Below are 18,866 nucleotides of genomic sequence, written 5' to 3'. Positions count from 1 at the left end.
TGGTGAAAGGATACAACTCTGATGCACATCTTTCCTGATTTTAAACTATTGAGTATCCCCTTGTTCTGTTAGAATGACTGACTCTTGGTATATGTATAAATTCTTCATGAACACAAGTAATTAGTATTCTAGAATTCCTGTTTTTCACAATGTTATCCATAATTTGTTATGATTCACACAGCCTTTGCATAGTCAATAAAACGTAAGTAAACATCTTTCTTGTATTCTTTGCTTTCAATCAAGAGTCATCTGACACCTGCAATGATAGCCGTCATTGCACATTTTCTTCTGAATCCAGTTTGAATTTCTGGCAGCTCCCTGTAGACGTATTGCTACAATAGTTTTTTTTGTGTGTGTGTGTTTTTTTTAACAATAGTTTTTTAACTATCTTTAGCAATATATTATTTGCATGTGATATTAAAGATATCATTTATTGATTTTCACATTCGATTAGGTCATTCTTCTTTGGAATGGGCACAAATGGATCTCTTCCAATTGTTTGGCCAGGTAGTTGTCTTCTAAATTTCTTGGAATAGACAAGTGAGCACCTCTAGTTCTGCATCTGTTTGTTGAAAGATTTCAATTTGCATTCTGTCAATTCCTGTAGTTGTTAAGTGTTAATTAAGTTGGTTGCAAATCATAACAACCCTATATAGGGTTTCCGAGGAGCAGCTAATAGATTTGAACCATCCACTTTTTGGTTAGCATTCCAGTGCTTATCATACAGTACCACACCAAGAGTCTTTTTTTTTGGCCATTGTCATCAGTGCATCTTGGACCTCTTCCCTCAGTATCATCAGTTTTCCATCATACAGTACTTCTTAACATGGTTGAACATTGGCCAACTATTTTTGCTATAGTGACACTGTCTTCTTTCCATATTTTGATGTTTCCTGTGTCACTCAACATTTTGCCCACAGAATCCTTTAACATCACAAGTTGAGCCTTGAATTTTTTACTTCAGTTCTTTAAGCTTGAGAAATGCTGAGGGTGTTCTTCCCTTTTGGTTTTCTAACTCTAGGTCATTGCACATTTCATTATAATACTTTATTTTGTCTACTTGAGCTGCCCTTTGAAAGTTCCTGTTCAGCTCTTTCACTTTTTCATTTTTTTCCAGTTGCTTTAGCTTCTCTACACTCAAAAGCAAGTTTCAGAATTTCTTCAGATATCCATTTTGGTCTTTTCTTTCTTTCCTGTTTTTGTTTTTTTAAATGGATGATGTTCTTGATGTCATCCCATAACTCCTATGGCCTGTAGTCATTAGTACCTACTGCATCAAATATGTTCTTGAGATGATCTCCAAATTCAGATGGTTGTATTTTCAGTGTTGTGAACTTGTTTCTTTAGCTTCAGCCTGAATTTGCATATGAGCATTGATGGTGTGTTCCATAGTCAGCTCATAGCCTTGTTTTGACTGATGAGATTGAACTTCTCCATAGTTTCTTCCCACAGATGTTATCAGTTTGATTCCTGTATATTCCATCTGGTGAGATCCACATGTTGCCATTGGTGTTATTGAAAAAAAAGGTATTTGCAATGAATAAGTCATTGGTCTTGCAAAATTCTATCATATTATCTCCAGCATCATTTCTATCACCATATTTTTCAATTATCGATCTTTCCTCTTTATTTCCAACTTTTGCATTTCTGTTACCAGAAATTATCAAAGCATTTTGATTGCATGTTTGATTAATTTCAGACTGAAGAAGTAGAATTTTTCAATTTCATCATCACTGGCTTTAGTCCTTCATGTGTAAATTTGAATAAGAGTGAAATTAACTGTTCTTCCTTGTAGGTGTATGGATACTATCCTATTTCAGACACCATTGTATTTCAAGATAGATCTTGAAATGTTCTTTTTGATGATGATATGTCATTTCTCTTCAATTTGTAATTTCCAGCACAGTAAATCATATGATTGTCAGTTTCAAAACACCAGTCCATTTCAGCTCACTAATGCCTAAGATATCAATTTTTATACTTTCCACTGCATTTTTCTCAAATTCCAATTGTCCTAGATTCATATTTGTGCATTCTACATTCTGATTATTAATGAATGTCTGCAACTATTTTTTTCTCATTTTGACTTGTGTTCCATCAGCCAATGAAGGTTCAGAAAACTGCTATATTCATGTTATTATGGTCAACTCTGCTTTGAAGAGGCAGCTGTTTCCCAGTCGCATTTTGCACACCTTCTAACCTGAGGGTCTCATCTACTGGCAGTATATCTGACAATGTTCTGCTGCTTCTCATAAGGTTTTCAGTGACTAACCATTCAGAAGTGGTCCACCTTTCCTTCTGTCTTAGTCTGGAAGCTCAACTGAAACCTGTCTACCATGGGTGACTCTACTAGTATTTAAAATATCAGTGTCATAGCTTCAAGCATTACAGCAACACACAAACCACCACAATACAACAAATTGACAGACAAGTGTAGATCAATAACTTAGTGCACCATAAAATGCATTTCAAATTCTTGTATTAAAAATCATTTGAAATGACAAGCTGCCCATGGATGTGTAAAATTGGCACAACTTAACTGGGTGCAAGTATCTATCAAAGCTTTAAAACAGTCACAATTTCTTACCTCAAATGTCTACCCCTAGGTATTTAATTCAAGGAAACAAGTGACAAATATGCAACAAAGTATGCACAAAGCTGTTTATTTAGCTGTTGTGCACAATAACAAAATATTTTGAAGCCACCTGTATTCAGCAATAGGAGATAAGTTAAAAAATAATGAGTTATATCATGTGGAGTCCTGTATGGCGCTGCAGGATAATGCACTGGACTGCAAGGTTGGTTTGAACTGCAAGGTTGGCGGTTCATGGAAACCCTTTGTAGAGTTGACTATGAGTCGGGACCAACTTGATGGCACTTAACAACAACTATGTGTTTACAAAAATGGTGGTGTATCTCTGTATTATTGCATATTCTATACTTAAAAATTTACTGTGTAATATTATTATGTGAAAAGGACAAAATATTATGCATAAATAATGCAAGAATTGATTTGAAAAGCATCATCTAGAAATAACCTCATAGATGTAGAAAAAAGTAGGGCAGATATATAAAATTTTGTTAACAGCTTTCCTTTGGGTGGCTGGATTCTAGAGTAGAATTTTTTCTTCATATGTTTTTGAATTGTCTTTACCTTTCATTTTGTGAGGAAATAAAGTAAATAAAAATAACTTGTTGAAAGAAAGGATACAATATTTGCGTTGTTCCATCTGGAAATGACGTCAGAAACTTGCTGCCATGTTTGTAGTTCTTCTCTAGAAGTTCGTCCTCCAGGATAGTCTATACACCACAGGAAATAAACAGACACTTAACCGGAAATTGTTTCAGACAGAAGACTAGTAACAACATTTGATTGCTAGATAATGATGCAAATCATTCTTAATTTAAAATTTGGGGACCAATCCTTAAGACTCATTAAAGACTACCACCAAATCCTGTAATATAACTCGATACACCTTTCTAGTAGAAATATGAAATTGCATTGTTTTATTCTTTTTAAACCTTATATACTATAAAAACAAAACAAGATAAAAGCCAACCCACAAAGGAAAAATCTAAGTCCTGATATTAATGGTGGCTATGAATCCTGGCGTAAGGAGCTCTGGTATAGTGTAGTGGTTACAAATTGGGCTGCCAATCTCATGGTCAGCAGTTCGAAACTACCAGCTGTTCTGCAGGAGAAAGATGAGGGTTTCTGCTCCCGTAAAGATTTACAGCCTGGGAAACTATGCAGGGTCACTATGAGTCGGAACTGATTCCACGGCACATATCCACCAGCACCAAATGAATTCTGGTGTGGCATTGTAGGATAATGCACTGAACTGCAAGGTCAGTTTGAACCACAAGGTCAGTGGTTCAAACCCACCAGCTGCTCCTTGGAAACCCTATAGAGGGTCGCTCTGGGTTGGAACTGACTCAACGGCACTTAACAACAAAAAGAACTTTTTGCAACAGTAAAAATGTTCTCTATCTGCACCATCCAGTATGGTAACCACTGGTAACATGCAGCTATTTAGCATTTGAAATGTGACTAATGTTACTGAGGAACTGAATTTAAGTTTCTAAAATATTAATTTTAATGTAAACAACTATATGTAGTTATTGCTACCATGTTGAGCAGTACAAGTCTAAACATGTTGAAATATTAATAATGCTTTTTGGGGAAATGGTTAGGACTTTTAATGATTTTACCCCTTTTAATCTCACTTTCTACTTGTTTCAAATGTTCTTTAATGTGCAGTTATTATACTTTGTACTTCACTCTGTATAAGTTTAGGTAGACCGTGCTTTTAAAAAAATATATCCATCTCCTCTAGATTTTAAAATTTGTTGGAGTACAACTCTTCATAGTATTCTGTTATTATCCTTTTGATTTCCATTGGTTCTGTTGTGCTGTCACCCATGTGGCTTTTTATTCATGTTATTTGTGTTTTCTTCCTCTTTTCTTTTATTAGGTTTGCCAATGATTTGTTGGTTTCATTAATTCTTTCGAAGAGCCAGCTTCTTGTCCTGTTGATTCTTTCTATAGTTTTTCTGTTTTCTATCTTGCTTATTTCTGCTCTAGTCTTTATTATTTCTTTTCTTCTGGTGACTGTAGATTTACTTTGCTGGTCTAATTGTTGGAGATGTTGTATTAATGTGATGATATTGGCTCTTTCTTCCATTTGGATGTGTGCCTTTATTGCTATAAATTATCCTCTTAGCACTGTTTTAGCTGTATCCCAAAGGTTTTGGTATGCTGTGTTTTTATCCTAATTTGTTTCTAGGGATTTTGTAAATTCACCTTTTATTTGTTCAACTACCCAGTAACTTTTAAGCAGAGTGTTATTCAGTTTCCATGTATTTGAATTTGTTTCCTTAGACTTCTTATTTTGATTTCTAATTTTATAACATTGTGATCTGAAAAGATGCTTTGTAATATATTTTGATGTTTGTAAACTTATGGAGGCTTGTTTTGTGGCCTAACACATGGTATGTTCTGGAGAACATTCCATGGGCACTGTAAAAGAATGTGTATTGTGCTGTTGCTGGGTTGAATGCTCTATACATATCCATGAGGTCAAGTTGGTTGATTGTGTTGTTTAGTTCCTCTGTGTCTTTGTCGAGTTTCTTTCTGGTTCTTTTATCCTTTTTCAAAAGCAGTATATTAAAATTTTCCACTATTATTGTAGATTTGTCTATTTCTTTTTCCAATTCTATTAAGGTTTGCTTTATATATTTTGGGGCTCTTTCATTGGGAGCATAGATATTTTTATGGTGATGTCTTCTTGTTTAATTGATCCTTCAATCATGAGATAATGTCTTTCTTTGTCTGTTATGCTAATTTTGCCTTAAAGTTTACTTTATCAGAGATTAGTATTACCACTTCTGCTCATTTTTTATTGCAATTAGCTTGGTATATTTTTTTCCATCCTTTAATTTTTAATCTGTTTTTGTTTCTATGTGTATGTCTCTTGTAGACAGCAAATTGAAGGATTCTGCTTTCTTAGTCATTCTGCCACTCTCTGCCTTTTGACTGGTGCATTTAACTCATTGATAGTCAGTGTAATTATTGAAAAGTATGAATTAATTGCTGTCATTATGTTTGTTTGTTTTGCGTGTGTGGTGCTGCTGGTTTCTTTGTTCTGCAAGCCTTCCTGTGCTGAGTTCAATTTTGTGTTTGTGTGTGTGTGTGTGTGTGTGTGTGTGCTTTTACTTGTCAGTTTCTTCATAGTTTTAATGTTTCCATGGTCTTCTTGGATATTCCTTTTCTTGATATGTTGGGAAGTATCAATTATCTTTGAAGTTACCCCATATCATATTAACTTTTTCCTACTTTTAAAACAGTCTGTTTTATTCTGAAATCTACCTGACTTCCTTATCACCTGGATCTCTGTTCCTATATTTTCCCCTTCTTTTGAATTGTAGTTGTTTTGTTCATAGACTGAGCTCCCAGATCCTCTGATTTAATTCTTGTAGTTTTGTTCTTCCTTCTTTCAACTGAGTTCTGGGTGGTGTTGCCACACATGTCAAGTCTCTAGTTGTTTTTTATTGATGGTTTTTAGTAGAAAGAACTCCCTTTTGGATGTTTTGAAGTGCTGGATTGGATTTTGCAAAGTCCCTTAACTTCTGTTTATCCTAGAATGTTTTGATTACACTGTCATATTTGATTGACAACTTTGCTGGGTAAATGATTCTTGGGTGGCAATTTTTTTTTCATTCAGGTTTTTGTATATGTCTCCCGATTGCCTTCTTGCCTGCATGGTTTTTGCTGAGAGATCAGAGCTTAATCTTATTTGCTTGCTTTTGTAGGTAACACTTCTTTTTTCTTTAGATGCTTTCAGGATTCTTTCCTTGTCTTTGATTTTAGAGAATTTGATTATGATATATCCTGGTGATTTTCTTTTGGGGTCTATCCTTGCTGGGGTTCATTCAGCTTCTTGAATGCTTATCTTCTCATTTTTCAGGATGTTAGGGAAATTTTCTTCCAGAAGCTCTTCAACTATCTCCTCTGTGGTTTTCTGTGATTCTTCATGTTCTGAGACTCCAATCACTGTAGGTTATTCCTCTTCATGTTGTTCCACATTAATGTTAGACTGTTTTCAGATTTTCTTTTCTTTTTTTTTTAGCAATATTGAGAGATTTATCTCCAAGTTTGCTGATTTCTGGCTTCCATCTCATCAATTCTACTCCTTTACCCTTTCAGTGTATTGTCCATTTCTGATATTTTATTATTAATTGTTTGGACCTCTTTTTGCAGGTTTTGAGTTGTTTCCAATGCTATTTCTATCTTATTTGATTGTTCCTGTAGCACTCTTCTGACTTCTTCCTTATTTTCCTCAACTTTTCTTTGGAACATTTGGATGCACCTCAATAACATTCTCTTACTAGGCAATTCCAAAGTCTGAACTTCTTCCAGTGGAAATTCTAGGTCTACCTCCAACTCATTTGTTTGCACTACTCTGTCTTATTTCTGGACATGATCAGAAAATTTCTGGTTTTATTTATTTATTAAGCTTTGTGGTGCTCTTGTATTTTCAATAATTTGATGAATGTATGTTGGTGTATTCTTAAGCTCTCTGATTGTCTACTGGTAGATGTGACCAGGAGATGGATTTCTCATTTCACATCTCTTACTATTAAACTCAAGAGTTATTTTAGCAGGTGTTGGTTACTTACACTGTTCTGGTGTATAGCAGCTAATATTGGTTCTTGCCTAGATGGTGGGATTTTATCGAGTATGATTGTAGCTTGGCTGTATGACCACAATTGCTGTCTCTTTCTGGGTAAGGCAAGAAGAGAAAAAGCACCCCCCCCAATGATAAAAGGGGGACCAAAAAACAGACTGGACACAAACATCCAAAATTGCCTCCAAACAAAACAAAACAAAATAAAACAAAAAAACATAGCAAAATATAAGTAAGACTTTTTTGGCTTCTTGCCCTCAAAGCTGCTTGAGAAATTTCAAGATGTTTCCATCTCACCTTATGCTGTAACTCAAGGCTTTGTTTTTGGCCTTTTTTCTCCTAGTGAGAACCAACCCAGGGCTGGTCCCCATTTTAGAGGACACTGCCATTTTAAGCTGTTCATGTTGACTCTTCCACCTTCTACAATTCTGCACCCAGAGATCCTTGCAGATCCACGCTTGTGCATAGTAAAACCTTCCTGGGGGTGTCCACTCACTCAGGTATATCCTCTGGTCCCAAGAGTGGAGCCAGGCAGACAGAGGAAAATAAAACAATGAAAAGAGATGTTTGTAACTTTATCTCTGATGACTGGTCAGATCTCTCTGTGATGGGAGTGCTCTTTTGACCATGTATCTGCTCTTTCCCATTCAAAATGGCTGTGCCAAGGACTCGTTGGCTGATGAAAATCAGAAAACACCTCCTTCCCGGCCTCTGCACCAAGCCCACTGTGGTAAGCCTTTCAATGCTCCTAAATATCCCTTTATATGAAGTTCAGAGTCCTGGCACCATTCTTTGAAATGATTTTATCCAGTATTCCATGTTATTACTGGTGGAGGTCTGCACAGCCTTTCTACCTAGTCTGCCATCAAGCCCTACATCCACAATCTGCAGTTTTTATAAATCCCCCCAAACCACTGCTATCCAGTTGGTTCTGCCTCTGTAGGATAGAGCAGAACTTCATAGGTATACCTATGCTGTCATCTTTATGGGAAGCAAATTGCCACACCTTTCTCCCTCAGAATGGATGGTAGATTCGGATCACTGACCTTCTGATTAGCAGCCAAGAGCATAATCATTGTGTTACTAGGTCTTCTTTTAAACAAAATACCCAAACTAAACCCACTGCTGTCAAATGGATTCCGACTCACAGTGGCCATATAGCACACAGTAGAACTGCTCCATAGGGTATCCAAGACTGTAAATTTTCACTGGAAGTAGACTGCCACAGTTTTCTTCCATGATGTGGCTGGTAGGTTTGAACTACTACTGATTTTTCAATTAGCAGGTGAGTGTGTAACCACTATACCACCAGGGCTCCATTTAAGCAAAATGTTGTTGTTGTTAAGTGCCATTGAGTTGGTTCTGACTCATGGTGACCTTATATAGGGTTTCTAAGGAGCAACTGGTGAACTTGAACTGCCGACTTTGTGGTTCAAACCAACCTTGCAGTCTAGCACATTAAATCACAGTGTCACATCAGGACTCAATGCAACCAAAATAGTCACCATAAAACATTTATTAAAAAATATTGTTATAGCATAATGAAATTTGAAAGGCCAAATCTGAAATTTTATAAGCTTTTTTAAAAATATATATATTTACCTTTCCACATGCTATCCTAGAATCACAACAAACAATGGATAAGTTATTGGTTTCTACTTGAAAATCAAACATGCTCTCATCAGTTGACACCTTTTCTGGAATATCCACAGACAGTTGATAAGAAATTGTTTTTAAGTGCCTTGAATCTAATGGGAAGAGAATCACATAAAATTACATATATATTTTAAAATTTCAAAAACTTCACCCCTAAAATTATATTTTGAATTATTTTACAAATGCACTAATTCATCAGGCACTTATTATAAAGGGTGAAAAATGAGGATCTTCATTAAATTAAAATGAGGATCCTTTGTTAAAAAAAATAAGGATTTTATTAAGTGGAATTTTGTGGTCTTCAGTTTTGGTGTGAAATACTTGAATATCTGGGAAATCTGTGCTAGGGATATAGTTACAAACAAAGAAATTAATTAATAAATATATAAAAATAGTTTTTAATAGCTTTGACTGCAGAAATATTTAAAAAAATGTATCCCAAATCAGACAGTGTGTATTTGAAGAAGAGGAATGAGGGATTGAATCTAGAACTTCTGGTTCAAAAATTCAAAATCCATAGAAAAGCTACAGCTCCTATACAATAGCTCTAGCAGCCAGCTATCTGACTGTGAAAATACGAAAAGAAAGAAATCAGGTTTATTTTTGAAAGGATTTTCCATACTCAAGCTTGAAAGAAAAATGGAATATACGCTTAACGAAACAAGAGAAAATGACTCTGAAAATTCTTTGCAGCTATCTATAAAGTGCTCTACAACTGATTACTTTCAATCAATACTAACAATGAGATGAAGACTAGGAACTACAAAGGTCAGCTAGATGGCTGAAATAAGCACCTTTCCTGAGCCATTTTAGTTAACAGAGGCTTTACTTAGAAATGAAAATTTATCTATTACTTTCAGTATTCATGGATTTTAGGTCTTGTGACATTATCTGAGCTTTCTGATATTAAACAGCTGATGTAGCAGATCCTTTGTTGGTGAGCTCACCTTCTTCGGCGAACGTAAGCTCGTCAGTGGGTATGATTGCAAGATGTTTGGCCATCTGTCGCTCCTGTTTCCTACAAAATTAAAAGATATGATTCATAGATCTGAGATGTATTTAAAACTTAAAACAGCATGCTGTAACATTTTAACTGCATAAATGCCATCCCTCATTATTTTTGCCTGTTATTATCTGTGAACCTGGTCTATATAATTTGATTATGTGGGCCTCTACACTGTTTAGGGGCTATATTTCTCCTATATAGGATTTCCAAATTATTCTGAGAATTTGAAATTTGTAAATTTCTACTAAGGAGTCCTGGTGGCACAGTGGTTAAGTACTCAGCTGCTAACACAACAGCCGCTCTGTGTGAGAAAGATGTGGCAGACTGCTTTCCATTTAGATGACAGCTTTGGAAACCCCAGAGGATAGTTGTACTCTGTCCTATAGCCTTGCTATGAGTTGAAATCGACTTGATGACACATAACAGCAGCAACAAATTTCTACTTGAGTGGTAAAGTGTTTAAAGGTGAAGCGGGATTTGGTCTTTGCCCTCAGTTCCTGGGAGTTGATTCCTAAACTCTTGAAATGTCATGCTAACTAGAAGTGTGTTTGTCTGGGTCATGCTGAATAGCCTAATAATGTGGTTTAAGGGTGGAATAGAGCCACAACAGATAGTATTTAGGGTAGTAGCTGACCACACCAAAAAAATATGACAATGTGCGGTAGAGTGGGGGTTTTGAGCCATACTTGCAATATGACTTAGGGTAAAGACTTTGGGTCTCATAGCCTCAGTCGGCTCAGAAAGGGCTGGAGACTGAGATCATTTACATGGACAGCCTTCATGATGGAGCCACAACAGTAATTAAAAAAAAAAAAGGAAAACAAAACAAAAAAAACCCCTTTGAACACTGAGCCTCAAGGGAAGTTCCCTGGTTGACAACACCCCATCTGTCACACTAAAGTAATGCTGTCCATGACTGGGGGAGCAGAGGAAGACTGCTGAACAAACTGTGTTTGGTACCTTTCTTGGATTCTGCCCTCTGCTTTTCCCTTGGGGGGTTTTACTTGTACCCTTTGCCTTTAATAAACTGCAACCGTGAGCATGACAGCTTTCAGAGAGTTCTGTGAGTCCTTCTAACAAATCAACAAAACTGAGGGTGTTTTTGGAAGCCCTGTAACTTTCTATGGATGTTGAATGTGAAAGTGGTCTTGTGTGGTAGCCTGTGTTCTCCCTAATTTTCACACTACTTTAAATCAGTGAGTCTTCAGTTTCTGAAAACTTCTGGATCTAATGACATCCACCAGGAATTGTAAAAAGTTTGACTCAGTGGGAACACATCTTCAAAATGATGCATTTTATAGGGAAAAAAAATGGCTAATTTTACAAAATGTTTTTCAATTAAGTGGGCCAATCTGAGTTTCAGTATCAAAGGGTCAATGTTACCTCCGCAGGGCCTTTTCCTTTGCTTTGAGCCTCTCCACTTCATTTCCATGGGCTGCGTGGGGGTCGATACAGATTAATTTAGCATAAGAGCTTTGGGTTTTTTGCTCTTCAATAGAGATATATTCAACTAGATTTTGGAAATGAATGCAACAGGAGTCCTGAAAAACAAAAGGTTTTTTGTTTTTTTTTTAAATCCCTAGATAAGGTGACTAGAGGAAAAGGGAAGGAAGGAAGGAAAGAAAGAAAAACCCTCACATTTGGTAAATGCAGTTTAGATAACAATCTACCATAGTTCTTTTCTTTTCTTTTTTTCCTCTTTTATTTTTTTGGTAATAACCTTATTGAGATATAATTCATATATACAATACAGTTCACTCATTTAAAGCATATAATCTATGTTTTTTAGTATATTCACAGACTTGTGCAACCATCACCACGATCAATTTTAGAATGTGTTCATTACCCCAAAATGAAACCTTATAATTCCACTGTCCCCTTCTTCTGACCCTTGGCAACCACTAATTTACTTTGAGTATCTATGGATTTTTCTATTTTGGATATTTCATACAAATGAAATTATATAACACATAGTTTTCGTGACTGACTTCTTTAACTTACCATAATATTGTAAAGGCTCAACTATACTGTAGAATTCATTTCATTTTATAGCCAAACAACATTTCAAAGTACAGACAGAATGTATTTTGTGTATCATTTAACAGCTGATGGACATTTGAGATGTTTCCACTCTGGCTACTAGGAAGATTTATACACAAGAGTGTGTATAGACATATGTTGGACTGCTCTCTTGGGTACACCGGAGTGAAAATCTATGTTAAGTCCATGTTTAACCTTTTGAGGAACTCCCAGACTGTTTTCCAAAGTGAACTTACCACTTTGTATTCATCCCCAGAAGTGCATGAAGGTCCAATTTTTTCCACGTGTTGTGATCTGTCTTTCTGGTTATAGCTAGTCTAGTGGGTGTGAAGTGATATTGCAGTGTGGCTTGGGTTTCTATTTCCCTGATAACTAACACATACTTCTTTAAGAATGGCAATGCGGAAGAAAGGTGCAAGGGAAAATATGATGTGGTGTTTATGTGTGAATGCATATTTAAAAATAGTACTATTTCCTCAGTAAACCTGCTTTAGAACTTACACGTTTTATTGGTTCAATGCTACTGTATTCAGAGTAAAAATCCATACTGGAAAGAAATGTTCTTAGATCACTCCCACAATATTCACACTTAGGTAATATCTCCTCTTCATCCTTCAGAAAAGGGGGACAAAATGAACAAATACTGACAACAGACAGGTTCTGGGAAGGGTCAATGAATATTCATTGGTGGGAGACTACAAATTTGGTTGAAAATTCCTGTCAGCTGTCCTGAGGATTCCCAGAAATTCTTAGTGGGGAACTTTCAGGGGCTGAGAGCCTGTACCAGAGGGTACCAGTAAGATTTAATGTGACATCACTTCTACTTACAGGCTGATAAGGACTGGGGAGACTGAGGTGGCACTTGGACAGCTTCTTTGTGGCGCAATTTGTTAGAGCAGAGCTGAGTCCATTAGAGCTGGTCTTTGAGATTCCTCCCCAAGATATAAGGATAGTTTCAGAAATCACGTTATTGTTCATGTCAGAGTCTCTGGGCTGTGTGTGGAGTGTGTATAGTGTGTAACCAAATGAGAGAAACAAGGATAATGCACATTTGATTTTATAAAAATAGTGAAGGTGTCTGAATAAGTAAGCTCTTTCAAGAAGTGGTGAGAAAGAAAACAGCCTTGACATTACTGTCATTTTCAGTTGTCAACTTTCTAAAAAAAATTCAGAGGAATATCTTGAGGGGAAACCCATGGTGGGGCTCTGAATTCTGTTTGTACCGTGCAGATCATTCTGGAGAGAGAGGCTAGGGACGCCAAAGGGGAGAGACAGAACTACAGGCTCAAGTGACTCGATGAAGGGTTTGATGCACTGTGGACAAGTCATCGAACTGAATTCATATTCTGACTACAGAGGTTTCTGAGTAGGCGAGCAGCTAATACTCAAAACAGGCCTCCAGGAAAAGATTCTGGTCCTTGTAGATCATGAATACTTTTAGGGAATTTCATGTATTTGCCATGAATACCATCCCCTGAGACTGGCAAAATGGTCACCTGTATGGAGCTGGAGGGTGACTGAGGAGGTGAGTGAAGCTAGGGGTTCTCCTTACAGGGAAGTTCTGCTCTGTTTTATAGGTCAGCTGTGAGCGGAAACTGACTCCATGGCAGTGGGTTTTTGGATACTTGTTGACTATAGTCCCATATAGGAAATGAGTTTTCTTTGCTATGTTAATTAGACAGTATTAGTAAAGGCAGTGTTTTAAGTCAATATCTTTTGAGATATAAAAGAGATAAAACAAGCAAGTGAGGAAGGAGAGATGGGGGAAGAGAGATGCCAGGCCACATGTAGATATATCTTCCAGGAGAAAATGCTCACAGGAGACAAGGACCTTCTCCCAGAGTCAACAGAGAGAGAAAGTCTTCACCTAGAGTTAACACTCTGAATTTGGACTTCTTATCTCCTAACTGGGAGTTAATCAATTTCTGTTTGCTGAAGTCATACACGTGTATTTCTAATATAGCAGCACTAGATAGTGAACATAGGTTTGTTCATTATTTATTGTGCAACTCTTCATGTGGCTTTTTATGCCATTTATTATGCCACTAGTAAAAAATTATGAATTAAAGTCACCTTGAATTTAATGTGTAAATTGGAAGTCTCTGGTTTGTATGCCAGAATGGATGGTGGCCCAATGCCGGGTAATGTTCTCAAGGAAGGCTCAAACAGTTTGATGAAGTCGTCCTTAAACTAGAAAAAAAAAAAAAAAAGGAAAATTGAAGATTACATAAGCTATTTTTATCATGAAAAAAATAGCGTACTCATAGGTTTGATAAACATTTCTTACCTCCATTTCACATAAAACCTTTAATTTTGGCTCTTCTGGATTAATTACCCATTTTTCTGAAGAGAAGAGATATATTTAGAAGGAAAATTTAAACTTTCTGTTGTTGTTGTTGTTAAGTGCCATTGAGTTGGTTCCAACTCACAGTGACCCTGTATAAGGTTTAGAGGAGCAGATGGTGAGCTTGAACTGTCGACCTTGCAGTTCAAACTGACCTTGCAGTCCAGTGAATTAACCCACAGTGCCACACCAGGACTCCAAAATTTTCTGTAGTACATTCTATTTTCTCTACTTTGGAAATTCCCATCCACTCTGCTTCCCACTATGCACACACTGTTTAAAAGGTTTAAAGCCCTCAATTTTCACCATCTTTCTGCATGCATGCTTGGGAGTGCTTTCCTAAAGGGTATGTTGTTGTTGTTGTTAAGTGTGGTCAAGTCAGTTCCGACTCATAGAGACCCTGTATAGGGTTTCTGAGGAGCAGCTGGAGGGTTTGAACCACCGACCTTGTGGTTCATAGTCCAGTACTGGTCCTACAGCGCCACACCAGGAGTCTTCCTAAGGGATATGGGCACCATCAAAGATACAGTTGGTTCCCCAACAGTAGTTTATCCTTACCAGCAAAAGAAAAGACTCCAAACATCTCTTTACCTCTTAATTCAGAAGTTGAATTTTTAAGTTTAGCTTTCTTCAGTGGGGTAAGTGTTTTCTTCACTGCAAAAAGAGTGAACATTTGTCAGCAACTGGGACAAAATACAAAAAAGGTTTCGTATAAAAGAAAGTGAATCTCAGAAAAATAAGTACCACCTTTAAGTATGTTTGTTATATCTTTCAAATTTTGGTCCTTTTTCAAATGACATTTTAGCAACAATAACAAGCATATACAGGGAATTTACCACTCTAATGTATCACATTTAAAAATATTCCCCTGTTCCTGTATAGTCTTAGAATAGTCCATGGATGCATATTTTACTTGTCTTTAATCATGGTTTGCATACACTTATGCTTTCTCTTTCTTTAAGCATCATCAGGTCTATGTTATGAGACTTCTCAAGTAGGAGGATGTTGGCCAGATGAGGATTCCAGTTCAAGGCAGTGAATTAAACTAACAGAATTACTGTTGTACCCTCCACAAATTTCAGAGCAGCACTGGAGATGGAGAAAAAGACCATCAACATCTCAGCAACTTTGAATAAATGAGTAGGAGATACAAAGCAAATAGAACTGAAATAATGAAAAGCCAATCAGAACAACCGACAATGAGACAGAGACAATGGAAGGGGTCGGTTGAGATGTAAGTGACTTATTTCCCTGGTAAATTCAGAGACAGCAAAAGTCACTGTGGGGAAAGACAGAAGCTTCAGAAGCTGGTATCTGGGGTGGATGGTAGCAATGTAAAGTATCTAAAAACAAAATTCATAGACATTTTGTTCACCAGAAATGCCAAAACAGGCATAAAAACACAAATTCACAAGGAGTTTCATTAAAACATCATTTGTTATGAGGAAAACTCAAAAAGAAAAGAAAAGTAAAAACCACCCTGCAGTATCTAACAATCTGATTACATAAGACACAATAATGAGTAAATACTACACAGTCATGGTGTTGGAGGAGAATGTTGAAAGTACCACGGACTGCCAAAAGAACCAGCAGTTCTGTGTTGGAAGAAGTGCAGCCAGAGTGCTCCTTGGAGGCCAGGATGGCCAAACTTCATCTCTCATTCTTCGGACATATTGTCAGGAGGGACCAGTCTCTAGAGAAGGACATCATATTTGGTAAGGTGGAGGGTCAGAGAAAAAGAGGAAGCCCCCCAGTGAGATGGATTGGCAAAGTGGCAGCATCGATGGGCTCAAGCGTGGTAACAATTGTGAGGTTGGCCCAGGATTGGGCAGTGTTTCATTCTGTTGTATATAGGGTTGCTATGAGTTGGTACCACCTCAATGGCACCTAACAACTACACAGTCATTTAAAATAATTAGCTCAATCTTTCCTGACATGAAAAGATAACAATGACAGACTGCTAAGTAAAAAAGTAAGGAAGAGAGAAAGCTGCCAGTTTTTGCAGGAAGTGCAATTATCTAGTAAATGCTCTGCTAACAAGTGATTAAGATTAATAAGACAATTCAGCAAGACAATCAGATATAACATTAAAGTATAGACATCAATAACTTTCTTATACACCAATAATAACCAGTTAGAAAATATCACATGAAAAAAGTGATTCCAATACTACATCAAGTTTATAAGATACCTTGGAGTAAGCTAATAGTAGCTACATAAATCCTATATGGAAAAAACACAACAACTATAAAAAGGAGTCAGGAAACAATAGTTACTCTACATCTCTGCATATTGTTGTTGTTAAGTGCTGTGGTGGAGTTGGTTCTGACTCAGAGCGACCCTGTATAGTGTTTCTGAGGAGCGGCTGGTGGGTTTGAACTGCTAACCTTGTGGTTTGCAGTCCAGTACTGATCTTACAGCACCAAACCAGGAGTCTACGTATTCCTGCATTGAAATATGTATCAATTATTCCCAAATTAATCTACATAGTCAATATAATTCCAATGAACTGAGCATCACAAGTTTTCACTTGCTGATTTTTTAGAAGGAGATTATCAGGCTTTTCTTCTAAGGTGCCCTGGGTGGATTCAAACCTCTAACCTTTTGGTTTGCAGCTGAGTTTGTTAGTTGTTTGAATCACACATGGACTCTGAAAGAGAATAAGGAGGGAGGGCAATACTTGCTTTAACTGATATAAGAGCATTATAAAGCTACAGAAAATACAGCTACATGGCACTGCTGTAGAACACTATGGCTACATAGTTCAGGTGGTGGTGACTGTGTCATGGAGATGGTACTGACTCATAGGACCCTGTATAGGATTTCCAAGGCTGTAAATCTTTATGGGAGCAGAAAGTCTCCTCTTTCTCCCTTGGAGTGGCTGTGAGCTTGAGCAGCTGACTTCGTCGTTCAAACTGACTTTGCAGTCCAAGTGCATTACCCCACAACACCACACCAGAACTCCATATGGTAGGGGCCCATTGTAGGGACTCAATAAGTATTTAATCAGTAAAGTGACATAACACACAATTTACATATAAAAGTCTGAAAGGAAAAGTTATCCATAATGATTATCTCTGAGAATTATATCAGGAAGTTTAAATTGAAATTTTTATGTTACATATTTTTTTAATGGTTTGAGTTTTTCAAAACATTCTACATATGTTACTTCTATAATAAAAAAGATAACGATTAATGTCAAAAGCAAAATGGCAGATTCTTTTAAAAAATGTTTCTTTATTTTATTTTAGATTACTAATTGATTTGTATTTACAGAATTGCTATCATTTACTAAATAGTATCTGGGAGTTTAAATATTTAATCTCACTTTGATCCTCATAACAATCTGACGATGGGAAAATTATTGTCTAGCCTCATACTATTAATTTGTGTTAGAACTTGGATACAAACCTACCTCTACTGGCCTTCCATACCCATGCTCTTTTTAATATGCAATCCCAACTCCCCCCAAAAGTTAAGAAATCATACTCACTCTGTTGATGCTTTTTATGAGATAAATCTTGAAGCCAACTTTCTTCAGTTTGTACTGATGTTGGAATTCCTGAATATAAGTGTTGATCGGCAAGCCTGAAATTTAGAAAAAAAATTAGTAGTTTTGAGTATACCTACATACTTGTTTGCAGCTTTTCTAAATATAGTACCTATAACAAATAGCATTTGTACAAGGAAAAAAAAAAAAAAAAAAAAGACCCTGATTTTATTTTCTTAGAAATCTGTCTTTCATTCTAATTTCTTCAGTAGAGTTAGGTAAGGCACAATGAGTTTGTATCAAATCTGTTCTTTGGAAATTATTCTTTTTTCTATCCCAATACCATATTATTTTCCTCACGTTGTTGTTATTGGCGGTAGTTGTACCTATGTTTAAACATTTATTTTAAATTAAATTAGAACATATTATCCATTTTCAATAAGGAGCTCCGGTAGCGTAGTGGTTACGACTCGGGCTGTGAACCGCAAGGTCAGCAGTTTGAAACTACCAGCTGCTCCGCGGGAGAAAGATGAGGCTTTCTACTCCCGTAAAGATTTACACCCTCGGAAACCCTGTACAGGGTCGCTATGAGTCGGTTCCGACTCCACGGCACATAACAACAACAACAACAACAAATCCATTTTCAATAGCTTAAAAATCAAACGTTTTAAAAGGCTGAAGTTAATTAAATGCATTATAATCTATGATCTGTTTTCTTTCCACAAGTTGTCTAATCACCTACTTATTATTGACAAGGTAGGAAAGCAGGAATCTGTTGAGTTTTACTTGCTAAACTAATTGTTACTGGTCAAAAGTAGACAATAGCTACTGCTCCTTAAGTTTCTTTGCCTTGTTCAACTTAAGATTTTGGCAATAATTTCCTGGCAATTCAAAAATTATCAAGTAATATTTTCCAAATCATTTAGTCATTCTTCAAATTGCCATATTTCCACCTTTCTCAGTTCTTTTATATCTCCACCTTCTTTTTTGATGTTTGCCTCCTTGGTACATTGTATCAATGGAATTTTATTATTTTTTTAATTCTGAAATTACTGTGTACGAGGGCCACCTGAGCTAAGGCCACCTGAGAAATTCTGGGATGGAGGCCTGTTCATCTAACCTTCCAGAGAAACAAGTTGTAAG

At 36.5% G+C, this 18,866-nt stretch overlaps 1 protein-coding gene across 1 annotated transcript in view; it reads right to left on the bottom strand.

Annotated features, from left to right (window-relative positions):
• Positions 1-18,866, bottom strand: part of FAM194A (family with sequence similarity 194, member A) — a 53,453-nt gene that overhangs the window by 21,410 nt on the left and 13,177 nt on the right. Inside the window, exons 4-12 of the mRNA XM_006868001.1 lie at positions 17,727-17,821; positions 14,825-14,887; positions 14,177-14,232; positions 13,963-14,079; positions 12,391-12,501; positions 11,233-11,390; positions 9,791-9,861; positions 8,790-8,935; positions 3,212-3,300 (exon numbers count right to left, since the gene is read on the bottom strand). Coding sequence (XP_006868063.1) covers positions 3,212-3,300; positions 8,790-8,935; positions 9,791-9,861; positions 11,233-11,390; positions 12,391-12,501; positions 13,963-14,079; positions 14,177-14,232; positions 14,825-14,887; positions 17,727-17,821 — 906 coding nt within the window. The remainder of the gene's footprint in view (positions 1-3,211; positions 3,301-8,789; positions 8,936-9,790; positions 9,862-11,232; positions 11,391-12,390; positions 12,502-13,962; positions 14,080-14,176; positions 14,233-14,824; positions 14,888-17,726; positions 17,822-18,866) is intronic.

The sequence above is a fragment of the Chrysochloris asiatica genome, unplaced genomic scaffold, assembly GCF_000296735.1.
Source record: "Chrysochloris asiatica unplaced genomic scaffold, ChrAsi1.0 scaffold00113, whole genome shotgun sequence".
Classification (NCBI taxonomy): domain Eukaryota; kingdom Metazoa; phylum Chordata; class Mammalia; order Afrosoricida; family Chrysochloridae; genus Chrysochloris; species Chrysochloris asiatica.
This window is presented reverse-complemented; position numbering and strand designations above follow the sequence as displayed.